Source organism: Pristis pectinata, chromosome 9 (assembly GCF_009764475.1).
Source record: "Pristis pectinata isolate sPriPec2 chromosome 9, sPriPec2.1.pri, whole genome shotgun sequence".
NCBI lineage: Eukaryota > Metazoa > Chordata > Chondrichthyes > Rhinopristiformes > Pristidae > Pristis > Pristis pectinata.
The window spans coordinates 53,937,227-53,954,550 of record NC_067413.1 but is presented as its reverse complement, the minus strand read 5'-3'; the positions used below and the strand labels follow the sequence as shown (position 1 = coordinate 53,954,550).

The following is a 17,324-nucleotide window of genomic DNA, read 5'->3' as shown; positions in this document are numbered from 1 at the left end:
TTTATTTACTTCACCTACTTAAGGGTCTTTCCTCCATTGCAGGGGGAAACCAGTGGAAAGCAAGAAAGATGCAAGTGCAGGCTGGGGTTGTAAGTGTTGGGGAAAGAGATCTCTGGGAGTAGGAAATGGATCAGGTCAAGGCATTACTGAGTTTGATCAGGACCTTAAGGTTGGAATCTGGGAATTCAAGGGGGATCACAACAAGGTTCTGTTTTACATAAGAACATAAGAGAACATAAGGTTTCTTTATTAGTCACATGTACAGTGAAATGCATCTTCTGTGTAGAATATTCTGGAGGCAGCCCGCAACTGTCGCCAATGCTTCTGGCGCCACATGTCATGCCCACAGCTCCTAACCTAAGTCTTTGGAGATGTGGGAGGAAACTGTAGCACCCAGAAGAAACCTACAGACGTGGGAAGAACATACAAACTCCTTACAGACATCAGCTGGAATTGAACCCGGGTCGCTGGCACTGTAATAGCGTTATGCTAACTTCTACAGAGCAGGACTAGGCCATTTGGCCCGTCAGCCTGCTCTGCCATTCAGTAAGGTCATGGCTGATCTGGCCATGGACTCAGATCCACCAACCTGCCTTTCCCCATAACCCTTAATTCCCCTAATATGCAAAAATCTATCTAACTGTGTCTTAAATATATTTAATGAGGGAGCCTCTACTGCTTCCCTGGGCAGAGAATTCCACAGATTCACTACTCTCTGGGGAAAGCAATTCCTACTCATCTCCATCCTAAATCTACTTCCCTGAATCTTGAGGCTGTGTCCCCTAGTTCTAGTCTCACCTATCTCTATCTTATCCATCTCTTCAATAAATTTATATGTTTCTATAAGATCCCCACTCATTCTTCTGATTTCCAGTGAGTATAGTCCCAGGCAACTCAGTCTCTCCTCATAGGCTAACCCCACATCTCCAGAGTCAACCTGGTGAACCGTCTCTAAAGCCAATATATCTTTTCTCAAGTAAGGAGACCAGAACTGCATGCAGTAATCCAGGTGCAGCCTCACTAGTACCCTGTACAGTTGCAGCATAACCTCCCTGCTCTTAAATTCAATCCCTCTGGCAATGAAGGCCAAAATACCATTTACCTTCTTGATAACCCATTGCACCTGCAAGCCAACCTTTTGTGATTCATGCACAAGCACTCCTAAGTCCCTCTGCACAACACCATGCTGCAAACGTCCACCACTTAAATAAAAATCTGATATTCTATTTTTCCTTTCAAACTGGATGACCTTGTATTTACCAACATTGTACTCGATCTGCCAGACCCTTGCCCACTCACTTAACCTATCTACATCTCTCTGCAGACGCTCCGCATCCTCTGCACAATTTGCTTTTCCACTCAGTTTAGTGTCATCAGCAAACTTAGATGCACTGCACTTGGTTCCCTCTTTCAAAACATCAATGTAAGTATATCATGAATATTGTGGGCCCAGCACTGACCCCTGCTCACTCCGCTCACCACTGATTACCAACTAGTTTTTGATTTGCTGTGTTAAGTTTGAGATTTAGGATGGATAGGGTGGGTGGGACTGATGGAGAGCAGCATTGAGGGGTAAACTTCTACTTATAGGGTACCTATGCCAGATGTTAAATGCATTGGGTGCCACTGTGCATATCCAAAGGCATCCTTGCATATGCATATCAGAAGGATGGAGAACCCAGAAGCAAAGTCACTAATGTTGGGATTAATGTGCTAAATCCCTGACCAAGTAGTGCACATAAATGTTGTGTTACTTGATAGAATTTCTGTGCCTATAATTTATGCCAACTATATTCCACCACAGGTAACGACTGTGTGTTTTAACAAGGAGCATGTCTTCTTCACTAAAGTCTTCAATGAGTATGATTTCAAAAATTACTTTTACTTTTGATTCCATTGAGCCCACAAATAATATTTATAAGGTTCAGCCATTCTGATCCATACATTGAACAGTAGAATGCATGAACTAAGTTGATTGTGTGTGGAACCAACTAAAATCTTGTTTCTTCTGATTATCTACTGCTGGCTTCTGTGTTCTTTCCAGTTTAGCATTTTAAGTGTTTACCAAATGATGGACAAAAACAGAAGGGTCTTGAAAACGGTCTCCCTGCTCTGGTACCAGAAGTTAGTCATTTCATTCATCTAAAGTACACAGCTGGAAGGGACAGATGAACAAGGTAAGCAGATCATTTGTACATCATAGTGGTGGTGGACACTAATCAGCAGTTAATGGCAAATCTTACTGTCTTGAAACATATGTTGTGTAATGTAGTTCTAGTTAATCATCTGCAGTTACTGTTTAGAATATTATGGTAGATAACATATAGTGGTTAACATTGACAATTTATACGGACAACATGCTACATGTTATCAAGCACCCTTGGCAAATGACAGACCGACACTGTAACCGATTACATGATGCATAGCGCCAAGCTACGAATTGGATGGGTGACTAAGACAACCCGCATTTCTGGATCCTTTCAGGCACAGAATTGCTGTGTATTGGGGAAACTAGAATCAATCAAGAGTTTGAAATAAAAGGGTTGCATTGTGCATTGAGAAAAAGGTGTGTGTATCAATTAGCTAAGTGACTGCTTTCCTAGCCAACTTATCCAATGACAGGCATTCAAGGAATTAAGTCCAAGAAAATTGTGATTTTCCATAATGATTGAGAAAAATAAAAAATTTCGTTTTACAGAAAAATGCAGAGAGCAATGCAAAAAGAGAGCAATGTCATTACTAATTTGGATTATTGCACTTTTTCACTGAATCTTTTAGAAAATGCCTTAGATGTGCATGTCAAGAACTTGGTTGAGTGTTCTTGATCTAAGCAGTCTGTCATTGCCACATATACTTAGTTTTTTGTGAAGAGCAAGAAGAAAATGAAGATAAAGACGCACCGTTGCTCAATCTAATATTAAAAATGAGATTATGTGCATAGATCTTTGAAGGTGGCAGACTTATTCAGAGCATAGTTAGCAAAGTACATGAGATTTTAGGCTTCATAAATAAAATGAATGGGGGGGGGGGATGAAGGAGCAACTTTTTTTTGCACAGTGACTGATAACAACATGGACTTCACTGCCTAAGAGGGTGATGGAAGCTGAGACATTCAATGATTCAAAATAAATTAGATAGGCACTTGAGGAAATGGATTTGAAGGGCCATGGGGAAAGAGTAGGGGAACGGAGCTGACTGGATTCCTTGACAGAGAACTGCATGGACTATATGGGCTGAATGGCCTCCTTCAGTGCCCATGAAAAGTAGCAAGTAATTCTTTTGCCACTCAATCGCCAGCCAATGAGGAATTCTAAGTATCTCTTCATTCCTAAATCTGTTCTAATCAACATCCTGTACTCATCACTGAGCTGAAACCTAACTAGAATGGACATATAATTACTCTAGCTAGAAAAAACTGAATGCTAGTTTCACCATTGATAAAGCACATTAGGAGTGCGATGGAAAACATTTCTTTTACTTGCATGAGTGCAAAGCCATCAAAGCTCAAGTAGCATGGTGCTATTCTAGGATTTATTCCTATTTGAAAAAGCATGGACATATTGGGGATATGGCTTTGTGCAGGTGGAGGTCCTGTCTCACAAATTTGATTGAGTTTTTTGAGGAGGTGACAAAGATGATTGATGAGTGTACGTAGACTTTAGTACAGCATTTGATAGGTGCCAGAAGAGTAAGTCACATGGGATCCACCGTGAGTTGGGAAGTTGGATACAAAATTGGCTTGGTCATGGAAGACAGAGGGTAGCGATGAAGGAGTGTTTTTATGACTGGAGGTTTGTAACCAGTGGTGTTACAGAGGAATCAGTGTTGGGACCTCTGTTGTTTGTAGTATATATAAATTATTTGGATGTAAATGTCAGTAGATTGATTAGTAAGTTTGTAGATGACATGAAAATTAGTGAAGTTGTGGATAGTGAGTAAGGTTGTCAAAGGATATAACATGACATTGATCAGCTGGAAATTTGGGTGGAGAAATGGCAGATGGAGCTTAATTTGGACAAGTGTGATCTGGACAATTTTGGGAAGTCAAATGTAAAGGGAAAGTACACAGTAAATGGCAGGATCCTCAGGAGCATTGACATACAGAGGGACCTTGGGGTGCAAGTCCATAGCTCCCTGAAAGTGGCAACACAAGCGGATAGGGGTGGGAAAGAAATCATACAGTATGCTTGCCTTCATTGGTTGGAGCATTGAATATGAAAACTGGGAAGTCATGTTGCACTTGTATAAGACTTCAGTTAGGCCACATTTGGAGTGTTGTCTGCAGTTCTGCTCACCACACTATAGGAAGTATGTGGAGGCTTTGGAGAGGGTCCAGAAGAGATTGAAAGTTAGTGTGTTGGCTCTAGAAAATAATGTATATGGACATCAACATTTATTTATCTGATGCTTTTAACATAGCGAAATGTTCTAAAATATTTCGTAGAAATGTTATCAGATGAAATGAGACATCAGATCACATAGATAGATATTTAGGGGAGATAAACTACCTCTCAGTAAAATAGGTATTTTCTGAGAAGAGGAGAGAGGAGCAGAGAACAGGAGGGTGGATTGGTGAGGTAAGTGAGATAACTCTAGTGCTCCAGGCCTTGACAGCTTTTACTATGATGTTACTTTATTTATCGTATAATTTTACTTCCACTAAAACATCAGCTATTACTATGGGAGAATTAGGGCCCAGATTTAAAAATAAAAACATAGAGAACTATTCTTGCATTCAATGTTTTTACCTCTCCAAAAACAATGCAATGTTAAACAAAAAATGATGAACATGTTAAAATGAAAAACCAGTGTCTTTAGTCATTAGTCCTTTTTAAATTGTCAATGGGAAGAGACAATACTTGAAACACAGTTCAAGCCTTTATCTGTGAGCCGAACTTTGTAGAAAAAAAATGAAGGATCTAAGCAAGCACGAGGGAACTAGTTTCCAGTGCCAGGCTGCACGTCTGCACCTGCAAGAGAAAGAAACAGACATCAGTGTTTTATTCTAATCTGTGACACAAGAACCAGCATGAAAGTCTGATGATCTGATCAGTTTTCCATTGAAGCCCATAATCTGGTCCTTTGCTTCTCAGCTTGAGGAGCTGTAGATTGCTCAGAGAACATTAGAGGCATTAATGTTGGCTGAGAATGTTAAGATAAATAGTGGACTGAATTCAGCTGGATTTGGCTATTGTGATGTCTCAGTGGCAAATAAGTTTCAATGCTGTACTGCTGTAGACCCAACCCCAGAACATCCAGCTAGCCTTAGACATGATGTAAGGCTGCAGGCAGAGCCTTATCTCAGGGCTTTCTAACAGCTTTGAGGTGTCTCTGATATACAGACATTTAAAAACTATTGTTTTGAATAATTAAAAATGCAACTGTCTTTAAAAATTCAAAATACAGGAGGGACTAAAATACATTAAAATGCTAAGAACCAATTAAAAGCATTAAGATAAAGCAAAATAAACCAAATATAAATTACTGAACTTAATTTTTTCCTACTAATCTCCAACTTGAGAATCCCCATTCAAAAGAAGTGGATTCCCATTCTATGTCAAGTTTGGCATAGTGTATCAGAGGCAGGTTTCCAAAGGTGTCTAGTTTCTATGATTCTACAATTCAATGAAATGCCAGGGAATTCCAGCATGATCAGCTTCCACTACTGGGGTCACAGTCAGCATCTGTCACTCAGTTTGATCCAGACATAAAATTGGCCTGTGTGAATCCAGGATTTAGTAACTTGTGAGAGAATGAACATTGAGGTTGATGAACATGCCTTTTACAACTGACAACCAAGTCATCACAATCTGACCCACCAATTTATTTTAATAAATATTTCTCGTGGGGAGTGGATTTTGGAAAATCACATTGCCACCAAGGCAACAGCCATCACTTGTTGTGATCATTATATTTACTGAGTGCTAGAGTCAAGACCCAACTCATAATTCATAAGTTTATGGATGATAACCTAATTTACTTATCAGTAAGTAGCTGTTGGAAAAAAATACTGAAAAGTTTCAACCCCATTTGAGGGAAAGTATAGTTATAAATAGCCCAACTATTTAAACAATAACATTTAGATACAGTCATTAAAATATCCATTGCATTATAGTTAGTTTTATCTGAATAAAAAGTCTTCTGTGATATTGCCCATGGCTAGTGGAGCAAATAAAATGTCATAATAACTCAATTTGCACAAGTTAAGATGCCAAACTTTTCATAGAGTTATAGAGCACAGAAGCAGGCCCTCACTGACAATTAAACATTTATTAATTATTCATTAATTCATTGATAATTCATTAATTCACTAATCCTATTTTATTCTCCCTGTTTTCCCATGAACTCTCCCCACTCCATGCCTTTAGAATGTGAGAGGAAACTGGAATACCCAGAGGAAACCCAAACAGACACAGGAAATACATGCAAATTGTAGGCAGACAGCATCTGTGGTCAGAATTGAACCTGGGTCGCTGAAGTTCTACCAGTTCTAGCAGCTGTGCCACTGTGTTGTCCAAACACTGATGGACAGTATATACACCAGAATTTCCTGGAATAATTCTCTTTTATCCACCGGAGAACAGATTAGTGCAAAACACATTTGTACGGATGTTAAAGTGTGCAGCTTGGTTGGTTCATCTGTCTGCCAACCAGGTTGACAGGTACGGTAGTGTAGTGGTTAGCGGAACGCTTTACAGCGCCAGTGACATGGGTTCAATTCCGGCCACTGCCTGTAAGGAGTTTGTACATTCTCCCCATGTCTGCGTGGTTTTCCTCTGGGTGCTCTGGTTTCCTCCCACATTCCAAAGACATATGGGTTAGGAAGTTTTGGGCATGCTATGTTGGCGCCAGAAGTGTGGCGACACTTGCGGGCTGCCCGCAGAACACTCTACACAAAAGGATGCATTTCACTGTGTGTTTTGATGTACATGTGACTAATAAAGATATCTTATCTTATTACTGATTTTGTGTCAATTTTCTGCACAAGAGCAACTAACATATAGCTAAACAAGCAAGAACGGCTAGGCCAGAGAGAGAAGTTAGACTCACATGACATAAGTTGCTGAATACTAATAGAAAGCAGAGGGAGCAAGGAAAAAGGACCTTTAGCCAACTAAGTCTGTGCCGAAAATAAACCACATTAATCCTACATTAATTCCATTTTTTATTTTCTCCACATTCTTATCAACTCCCCCAGAGGCTACCACTCACCTACACGAGGGTCAATTTACAGTAGCCAATTAACCTACCAACTCGCACATCTTTGGAATGTGGGAGGAAACCCAGAGCACATAAGGTCACAGAGAGAACATACAAACTCTAGACAGACAGCAGACGAGGTCAGGATTGAACGAGGTCTCTGGTGAGGAAGAGGCTCTTCTAGCTGTGCCACTGTGCAACCTCCATGGCAGGAAATCTATCAAAAATATTAATCATGCCAGGACCACAAGAAGCACAATGGCTTTCTGTAGGAATCAATATATCATGCCAATGCTCTCTCTTCATGGAATTCTGATGGCAGGATTCAACTTGCATGGTACTGCTGTCTTTCTTTGTCATGTGCATTCCATCTCAGAGAGCACCATATCACTGGAACATAGGCAACACCAAGTTTCCCAAGGAACAGCTCTAGATCAGTCTGCCTGGAATCAGCTGATGGAAGGGTGGAGCCTGCCTGGTCCCATGAACACAACATGCTGTTCTCTGTGATACTAGACCTTAGGCTACAATTAGGACAAGGCAGAGAACAGGAGAAAGAAAGGAAAATACAGCCGCTGACTGCTATCACAGTGTTAGACTTGCGTGTTGTAACAAAATAGATGATGATCACATAGTGGTTTTGATTTTCATTCCGTATGGAAAAGGAAGGACCACTTGGTGAGGATTATTGAGATAGTCATCCAGGGACAAAGGGAAATCACATATGGCCATCATGAGCAGTGGATTAGGGAATAAAAACAGGGAATATTGGGAACACTCAGCAGGTCAGGCAGCATCTGGAAAGAGGAACTGAGTTAATGTTTCAGGTTGAAGATCCTTCATCAGAACTGGAAGGTAGTTTAGGGTGTGCTCTTTATCTGAAAATAGGCAGCAGGAAGCAAGACTTCAGTGTCAAAGTATTTAGAAGCCGTATTTAGGAGCTGTATTCTGATGCCTTTCTATTCATCATTGAGGAGCCCCTAAATGTGATCCTGACCTCTAGCTAGTTCAAACTTCAGAGTGAACAAAGCCACCTCCTGATAAATATTGAAGTTTAGCCTGGCCTAAGTTATTCAGGGACACAAAAGACCAACTATCCATGGCGCTTGATCTGAAGCAGACTGTGGTTCCAATAGTCATTCTGACCTTGATGCAACTAGTATTCAATACTGTGCAAGTACATGCTTCACTGTAGCATTTCTGTGTTACCACCAATTAATGAGGCCATTATCCCTGGGAACTGAAAGAAGACTTACATTCACTAAAAGTTGTTGATCTGATTTTCTTCCCTAAAGCAAGCAGACAAGAGCAGCAGGTCGTGGGGAAAGCTAATAGAATGTGGCTCTTATTTCAAGGGACTTGAAGTAAAATGTGGGGAAATCTTACTGCAATGACATTTGGAGTACTGCAAAAGGCTGTACTAGCTCCATGTGACTTCTAAGGACATGAATTTTTGTCTCCTAATTTAATAGAAGATTTCCACTCACTGGGAATGGTTTGAAATCAAGAGGGTACCCACTTAAGACTTAGATGAGGAAGAATTTCTGCTCTCAGAGGGTTTTGAGTCTTTGGAAATCCTTGCCACAGAGTGCTGTGGGGGCAGAATCCTTGTGTATATTTATAGCTGAGATGGGTAGATTTCTAATCAGTAAAGGAGCCAAAGGTTATGGGAAATGGGCAAGAAGTGGACTTGAAGAATATTGGAGCTGGTTCAAGGGATTGAATGGCCTCCTCCTGTTCCCACCACTTCTAGTCTTAAATGGGTGGCAATTATGCCTACAAAAGGTGTTGGAAGTCATTCCAGACATTTTGATGCTGACTGGAAAGAATAAAGACAAGAGAAGGTAGCCCAATTTTCAAGCCCAATTCTGATGCCTTCAAGGATGAAGCAAAGAGAAGAACAGAGATATTCTTCTCACAAAATCCCAGGAAATGGTTTAGGCTCAGAGTCAAGCAGGGCAGGGAAAAAGGCTGTACTAGCTCCATGTGACTTCCTAAGGACATGAGCTTGGTACAGTAAAAGTCTGTATACATGGTCAAAATCAGTAAAGACACCAGCAAATCCCATTTCCATTAACCACATACATAGGCTAAAAGACTCGCCCACTGATTCTTGCAATGCCTTGCCTATAACTCAGGACACCTGGCTAAAAGTCGTATGCCCAGTACAATCTCACAGACCTAACAAGTCACACACACCATCTATTCAACCACAATAGGCACAGTGTCAAGACACATCGTGCAACACTATCACAGAGATAGAGTTCCCTTAGTGCTCACCTTTCACTCTGCCCTCACCGTAGGTAACACTTGTCCTTACACCTCCCCCCTCACCACTATCCAGGGACCCAAACAGCCCTTCCAAGTGAGGCAAAGGTTCACAATCACCTCCTCCAACCTCGTCTACTGCATTCAGTGCTCCCAGTGCGGCCTCCTCTCCATCAGCGAGACCAAGCACAGACTGGACGACCGTTTCGCAGAGCACCTACGCTCGGTCCGCAATGGCCATCCTGAGCTCCCAGTTGCATGTAATTTCAATCCCCCTTCCCATTCCCACACTGACCTGTCCATCCTCGGCCTTCTCTACTGCCAGGGTGAGGCCCAACGCAAACTGAACAACACCTCATATTCCGTCTGGGTAGTCGACAACCCTATGGCATGAACATTGAGTTTCCCAATTTTAGGTAATCCTCCCCTCTGCTGGGTTGTTTTTGTTTTTCCCTCCCCCTTTTACTACGCCCCTCTCTCTCTCCTTCTGATCCTCCTCCAATCTTCCCACTTTTGTCCCTTTTCCCTCATCACTCCCAGTCCCCCTTACCCACCTGCATCCCTTTCCCAGTTCCATCCACCCACTACACCCACAGTTCACCCACAGGCTCTCCCCCCCCCCCCCCCCATTTAGTTCTGGTTCCATCTGCCACTCACCTCTCCCCTAAAGGTTTCCATTCTCACTTCTTCCTTATCAGAGTCCAGCACTGGCAGCCCTTTGTGTTCCTGCTTATCTCCCTCCAGCAGCTGTCTCCAATCTTCATACCTCCCTCCCCCACCTTGCTATTCAACTACAGTAGGCACGGTATCAAGACACATCACGCAACACTACCACAGAGACAGACTTCCCCTAATCCTCACCTATCTCCATCTGTTTCTTTCTCCCTTTTCCTCTTTCCTCTCTCTGTCTGCCTCCATTTCTGTTCACCTGTCTCTGGCTCCCAACTCCACCTCACGGTCTCCTCCCTTATCTGGCACAACCTGCCTGCCATCTTACACTCCTCCTCAGTCCACCAATCACTTCAGACTCCTTTCTCACCCCTCCACCTGTCCATCGCGCCTTTCCACAGTCAGCTCTGATGCAGGGTTTCAACCCAAAACGTCGACAATTACTTTCCTCCCACAGATGCTGCTCGACCCGCTGAGTTCCTCCAGCAGATTGTTTGTTACTCACTTCTATTCTTCTCTCTCTTGCGAGCAACAAAGTGGCACATATTGAATAGTAGTAGATAAGCCAGGATCCAATAGTCCACCACTCTAGTGGCACCACAGAGCCCATATCTAAACCAAGTCTTTGCATCCTTCTCATTCCAAACTGTACAACCTTATTTCTGCCTTCCCCTCACCATAACCCACTCATGTGCCTTTCTTCTTCTACATGGCTGGGCTGTGACTCTGGAACAGTAGTGGTGCCCCTGTCATTTGAACTGACTGCCAGCTCCCAGCTCAGAAACTAGCATTCTGCATATGAAAAATAGTATAGATGCAGGATCTACTTTTGTGGATCGCCAGGCATGTGTGGCTCATAGTTAGGATGAAGGAAATCCCATCCAAGGCGCCAAGTTACCAGAAGGCAAAGACACAAATAAATTCATCTCCAGAAGACCCAGGTGAGAATTTTGATGGGGCAGCATTCTGAAGGTGGCTGATGGCCTGCTCAATGAGAGTTGGCATGTCAACTATCCTGTCAAGGACTTTTAATTTTTTTTCTTTCACAGGATGAGGGTATGTCATAAGGAGTGCATGATCATGATCTTTGAACTGAGTAACCTACTGTGCCTTTTTAGAGAACAGTTGGGGGCCAGGAGTGATGTATTAGCCAGATGGGGAAAGATGGCAGATGTCCAACCCCAAAGGTCATGAGTGGGTGAGTTGGGTTGTTTTTATTCCAGAATTTATTCAAGAAGAAAGTGTGAAATGTCAGGGAGTGCAGGCAAGGCCAAGTTGAATTTCACACATAATTTACAAGGATGATGGACCCATCCTCTTCAGTGTGAATGTCGTGGCTGTTTCCAAGATCTACAGATCTATTAATCCTGCAACATTACGGCTTAGCTTCCATTAGGCACAATCAAAAATCACCCAATATCTGTATATTGTCGTGGAAGCTCAGACTTCATTCTCGCAAGGTCAACAAACTGACATACAGATTCAGAGTAGGCTGTCATTGCTCTGGATACCAAAACTCAAAAAGGTTTTTAAAGGTGACTAGCAGTAGCTCTAAGAGGGAGAAATCAACTATTCCCTTTCAGGAAGTGAACATCTGTGATCCACCACTGCCATTCTCTGGTGCCTTTTCTGTTGCTTGCCAGCCAATTAACCCAAAGTTCTGTCCTAAATGGCAGGAAGGCAGGTTCTAAATCAGTCATCTGGACCAGAATAACTGAAGACCATCCTTCATGGCCATGTGTACCTTCCCCACTTGCACCAACTTGGCTGCAGGATAAATAAGCACAAGGATAGTTAGTTAATGTTTGTAACGGCCTTGAATAGTCTTGATTCGATCCAGACATACCTGTTTGAAAAACATTAAATGGGCACATTAAACGGAAGGTGATGTGGTAAATCTGGTGGAAAGGGATTTTTATTTTCAGCCATTCATGGGATGTGGGTGTTACTGGGGAAGCTGGCATATATTCACATCTCAGGTTGCCCTCAAAAAGGTGGTGAGGAATTGCCTTCCAGAGCTGTTACAGTACATGTGCTGAGGTACTTCTATAATACTGTTCACTTGGAAGTCTCAAGGTTTGGACCCAGGCGCAATAGATGAAGACAAACGTATTTCCAAATCAAAATGCTGCCTGCCTTAGAAATGATCTGGCAGAAGCTGATGTTCCCATGTGCTTATTGTCCTTATCCTTCTGGATGGTTTGATAGGTGCTGCCCAAGAAGCCTTACCAAGTTAACACAATTCATTTTATTGATGGTTCCTTCTGGAGCTATAGTGGTGTTGCAGGAAGGGTGCATTGCTGGAGCATCAATCAGGCAACCTGCATTATCTTGGTGTCAAATTTCTTGAGTTCTGTTGGAGCGGCACTCATCCAGGTAATTACAATGCATGTAAAATGTGGGGAGAATAAAATGGGATTAATGTAGAAATAGTGTAAATGGATGGTTGATGGACTGCACAGAATTGGTGGACTGAAGTGCTCTTTCCATGTTGTATCTACCTCTATCTAAAATTGGTTGTGCAGTGACAGGTTTTGCTGTAAAGCTGCTACCTCTTTAAGATCAGTATCAGGTGACTTTGAGTTGCAACAGAAACTCCAAAAATCAGTCTGGAGGAGCTGTTATAATAAACAGTCATATTTGTTGGAGTGAATTTGTTCAAAGTTCATGTTATGGTGAAACAGAGAACCCAGATGTTCCTGTGGTGATGAGGATGCAATGCTGCAAAGGCTCAAACTCCATAATGTAAAACTGAGTGAGAAAAGAAAAGCCCAAAGGGCAGACTTCAGTTCAAGTGAGCAGGAAATTGAGAGTCCAAACAGAACTTGGGAAAATGGCAGTCCAGACTCAGGCTGGATAGATTGGTAGATTAGATAGCTATGACAAGGTGCACAAAGTGTTTAGTACATATTTGGAGTGAACAAAAATGTTTTTCCATGCTAACAATATTATATAAGTAGTGAGAAGAAGTGATAATGAACAAAACAAAGCCATTTGTGAGCAATGGTAAACTACTCTTTTCATAGAAGTAGGATTGGATACCTAACACAATGATGGTTAACTTACTAGTATCTGAGTGCACAATCGATATCTTGTTTGATGAGGTCAATATTGTGGAGAAACTTTAATTCATCATCCTCAGAAATTTTCAAAAGCCACAAGTTTGGTACCAGTACCAAAGACTAGAAAGCGATTAGGGATTATTTCACCGAGTTAAAAAAAATGTCCCAATGCTTTAATTTTGGAATATTCCGAGACTGTGCATTGGGAGATCTATTTTTCTGTGAGCTGACAAATAACCACATTCAATCAAAGGTTCTTTTAATCTCTGTATGTGACTCCACATTCACCCACAAGATTGACTCTGAACTATCTCCTCAGTCTGGGAAAAATTAGGAATGGACGATAAATGGTGCCTCGCTGGTGACATGCTCATTCCATTAACATATAAATTTTAAAAAATCAGCTCAACTCTGTCTACTCAGGATAGCTTGCTGTTTCAATTGTAACAAAGTGGTATACACAGCATGAATTTGCAAAGGAAAAAGAAACAAAATGAAAACAGACAGTAGCAGACCAGCAGTATCCAAATGTCAAAAATGTAAACCTCTAAAGCAACTGCAGAGGGGTTTGGGATGAGACATACACAGTCAGAGATTCAGCATGAACCAGCAGCAACATGTTACCAGGCACGTATTCAGGTGAAGCACTGTAGACACTGTGGGAATTGATGTGCACTGTTCCTCATAGGGGTCAGGAAATTAATTGTCAATGATCTTGTCAGGCTAAACCCCTACAGGCCAACCTTTCTGAGTAGACTGGCTGAAGGCACTCAAGCTCGAATGGACACAGATATTTAGTAAAACATATCCTGGTCCGGACAAGATTCTGATGCAATACATATTCAAGGATTCTTTCAGCAGCATCAAAAGACATAAGGCTCATATTTGCAGTTAACAAGCTGCAAAACTAATATAGAATAGTACCCTATGCTCTTATGAGGAAGAACTAAAGAAGCTGGAACATGGAGTGTTCTGCAGCAGGCAGGATGACACCAACAGTTGTAGTTCCAAAGACTAACAGGATTGTCTCTGCGGTGATTTCTGAATAGAGAAAGATGATGAACAATATCGCTGCCTACATTCCAGGATTTGTATATGGAGGTGGCAGGGACAAAAATTTTTTAGCAAGCTCAACTTATCCCAAGTACGCTCAACTCAGTGTTAACCAGGTAAAAACTTACAGGGGTCAGGAAGGACTTGTATACCCATATGAAATTACCAAACAGTCTAAAATCTTCTACTCACAGGGCGTTCATGCCTTACAGACTTGATTGGGTTTTCTGAGGAGGTGACAAAGGTGATTGATAAGGGCAGGGTGGTGGATATTGCGCATGTGGACATTAATAAAACTTTCAACTAGGTCCCTTATGGGAGATTGATTCAGAAGATTAAGGCAAATGGAATCCATGGAGACTTGGTAGATTGGATTCAAAATTGGCTTGGCCATAGAAGATAGAGGGTAGAGGTCTGATCATAGGTCTGTGACCAGTAGTGTTTGGCAAGAATCAGTGCTGGGACCTCTATTAACTGTGAAATATATAAATGATCTGGATGAAAAAGTAGATGAGCTGATTAGTAAGTTTGCAGACAACACAAAAATGCCAGAGTTGTGGATAGTGAGGAAGATTGTCTAATGATACAGCAGGATACAGACCAATTGAAAATGTGGGAAGAAAAATGCAGATGGAGTTTAACCTGGACAAGTGTGAGGTGTTGCACTTTGTGAGGTCAAATGCAAAGGAAAGTATACTGTAAATGGCAGACCCTTAGGAGCATTGATGTACAGAGGTGGTGTTACAGATTAGGTTACTATTTGGTGAATGTCCCTTTAAGACATAGTACAGTTGTGTGTGTGTGTGTGTGTGTGTGTGTGTGTGTGTGTGTGTGTGTGTGTGTGTGTGTGTGTGTGGCTTTATTATGACAACAACAGGAATAATGATGTGCTGACGTTTTAGTTCAGTCAGAGTCAGAAGGAGAGAGAGGAGAAAGAGAGACACTGCCTGCTGGTCTCTGTATCGAAGGATGAAAAACAATAACTGTGTCTGTCACTACAATCCACGTATGGATTTTAGGATTAATCCAGTGGAGTCCACTTTGTCGTTAACCTGTAAAAGGAAACAGGTATTTGTGTGGACGGCGACATCTCAAATGCCTTTCAGGGTGGCAGATACTTCAGGACAAAGCAATGGAGACCATCAGTGATGGAGGTGTCGTATGGGTTCCATCGTGGAACATTTGGATTTCGTAATTTCTCTCTATTCTCTCTCTACATTTTCTCTTCAGTCAACGGTGGTTTTGGAAAAGCCTTTGCTCACGTTTCACCATATGGCTTACTGAACTGAACTTTGAGAACTATTCCTGGACTTGGAGTTTGGGAATTTGCCACACACACACTTCGAGTTTAGTTTTTGGGGTTAATGTTTAATATCTAACATTTTTTTTACTTTTAACATTCTAACATTTTTACTTTTATTTTTCTTATTATCATAAGTAGTTATTAATAAAATAGTTTCTAACACTTATGCATGACTCGGTGTGTTTCTTTTGTTGCTGGTACGTAACAGTGGTGCAGATCCACTCCCTGAAAATGGCAACACACTTAGAGATGGTGCTATAGAAGGTGTATGGCATGCTTGCCTTCATCAGTTGGAGTGTTGAGTATAAAAGTTGGTGAGTCATGTTGCAGCTGTTTAAAATGTTAGTTAGGCCACATTTGGAGCAGTGCATGCAGTTCTGGTCACTGCATTATGGGAAGGATGTGGAGGCTTTGGAGAGGATGCAGAGGAGGTGCACCTGAATGTTGCCTGGATTAGAAAACATTGGCTAAAAGGAGAGTTCAAATAAACTTGGATTGTTTTCTCTGGAGCATCAGAGGCAGTGGAACATTCTGAAAGAAGTTTATAAAATTATGAGAGGCATAGACAGGAGAGATAGAGTAATTTTCCCAGGGTGGAAATGTCAAATACTGGAGGGGTTCCACCTCTTGCTTGCCAGCTCCTGCCTCACCCCTTCCCCTCACCTCTTTATACTGGCTATCTCCCCTTTACACTCTCAGTCCTGATGTAGGGTCTCAATCAAAGTGTCAACTATCCCTTTGCCTCCACAGATGCTACTTAATTCTGAGTTGCTGGAGAAACAACAATAATGTGTCAGCCTGATAACCTTTCACAATCAATGGGATGCCGAGAAAGTGGCAAGATGAGGAGACAACAAATGGAATGGTCTGGGTATGGTGTAAAGTAGAAGATATTAAATGACAAAAAGACAAAATTGCTTAAAGAGACAGAAGGTAATAATAGGAAAAGTGAAAAAAGTAGGTCTGAAAGAGCTGTAAATGAAAGAAGCAGAATGATTATTTGAAATTACCAAAGGAAAGTGCCATAAATGCTGGAAACCAAATACAAATGCTGGAAAGGCTAATAATCTAGAATTGTTTTGTGTCTGGGGAGGGGTTTGCATTACTGATAAGGGAGAATGTCACAGCAGTACTCAGAGAGAACACACTGAACTTGGGTGGAGATCAGAAATAAGAAAAGTGCAATTATGCTGATGGGATTATACTTTTGGCCCACTAATAGCCACTGAGAGGTAGAGAAACAGATATGTAGAAAGATTATGGAAAGGTGCAGAAACAACAGGGTTGTTCCTCATAAGGTCCCTCATGGTAGGCTGATTCAGAAGATAAAGATGCATAGGATCCAGGGTGAAATGTGAGTATAGATTCAGAACTGGTTTGCCCATGGAAGACAGAGAGTAGTGGCTGGAGGTTCCACAAGGATCGGTGCTGGGACCTCTGTTGTTTGTGATATACCTCAATGATTTGGATGAAAATGCAGATGGGTGGATTAGCAAGTTTGTGGATGACACCAAGATTGGTGGAGTTGTGGACAGTGTAAAGGATCAAAGAATACAGTGGGATATAGATCAGTTATAGACATGGGAAGGGAAGTGGCAGATGGAGTTTCATCCGGGCAAGTGTTGCACTTTGGGAGGTCCAATGAAGGTAGAAAGTATACAGTTAATAGTAGGCCCCTTAATAACTTTGAGGTACAGAAGGATCTTGGGGTCCAGGTCCATAGTTCACTGAAAGTGGCTATGCATGGATAAGGTGGTAAAGAAGGCATA

The 17,324-nt window shown here is 41.8% G+C and overlaps 1 protein-coding gene across 1 annotated transcript in view; it reads right to left on the bottom strand.

Annotated features, from left to right (window-relative positions):
• Positions 1–338: 338 nt before the first annotated feature.
• The window catches only part of LOC127574320 (dual specificity calcium/calmodulin-dependent 3',5'-cyclic nucleotide phosphodiesterase 1A-like), a 231,688-nt gene continuing 214,702 nt past the window's right edge, over positions 339–17,324 (bottom strand). The window contains exon 17 of the mRNA XM_052023234.1: positions 339–4,970. Within this exon, the coding sequence (XP_051879194.1) occupies positions 4,939–4,970 (32 nt within the window). The 3' untranslated portion in view covers positions 339–4,938. The remainder of the gene's footprint in view (positions 4,971–17,324) is intronic.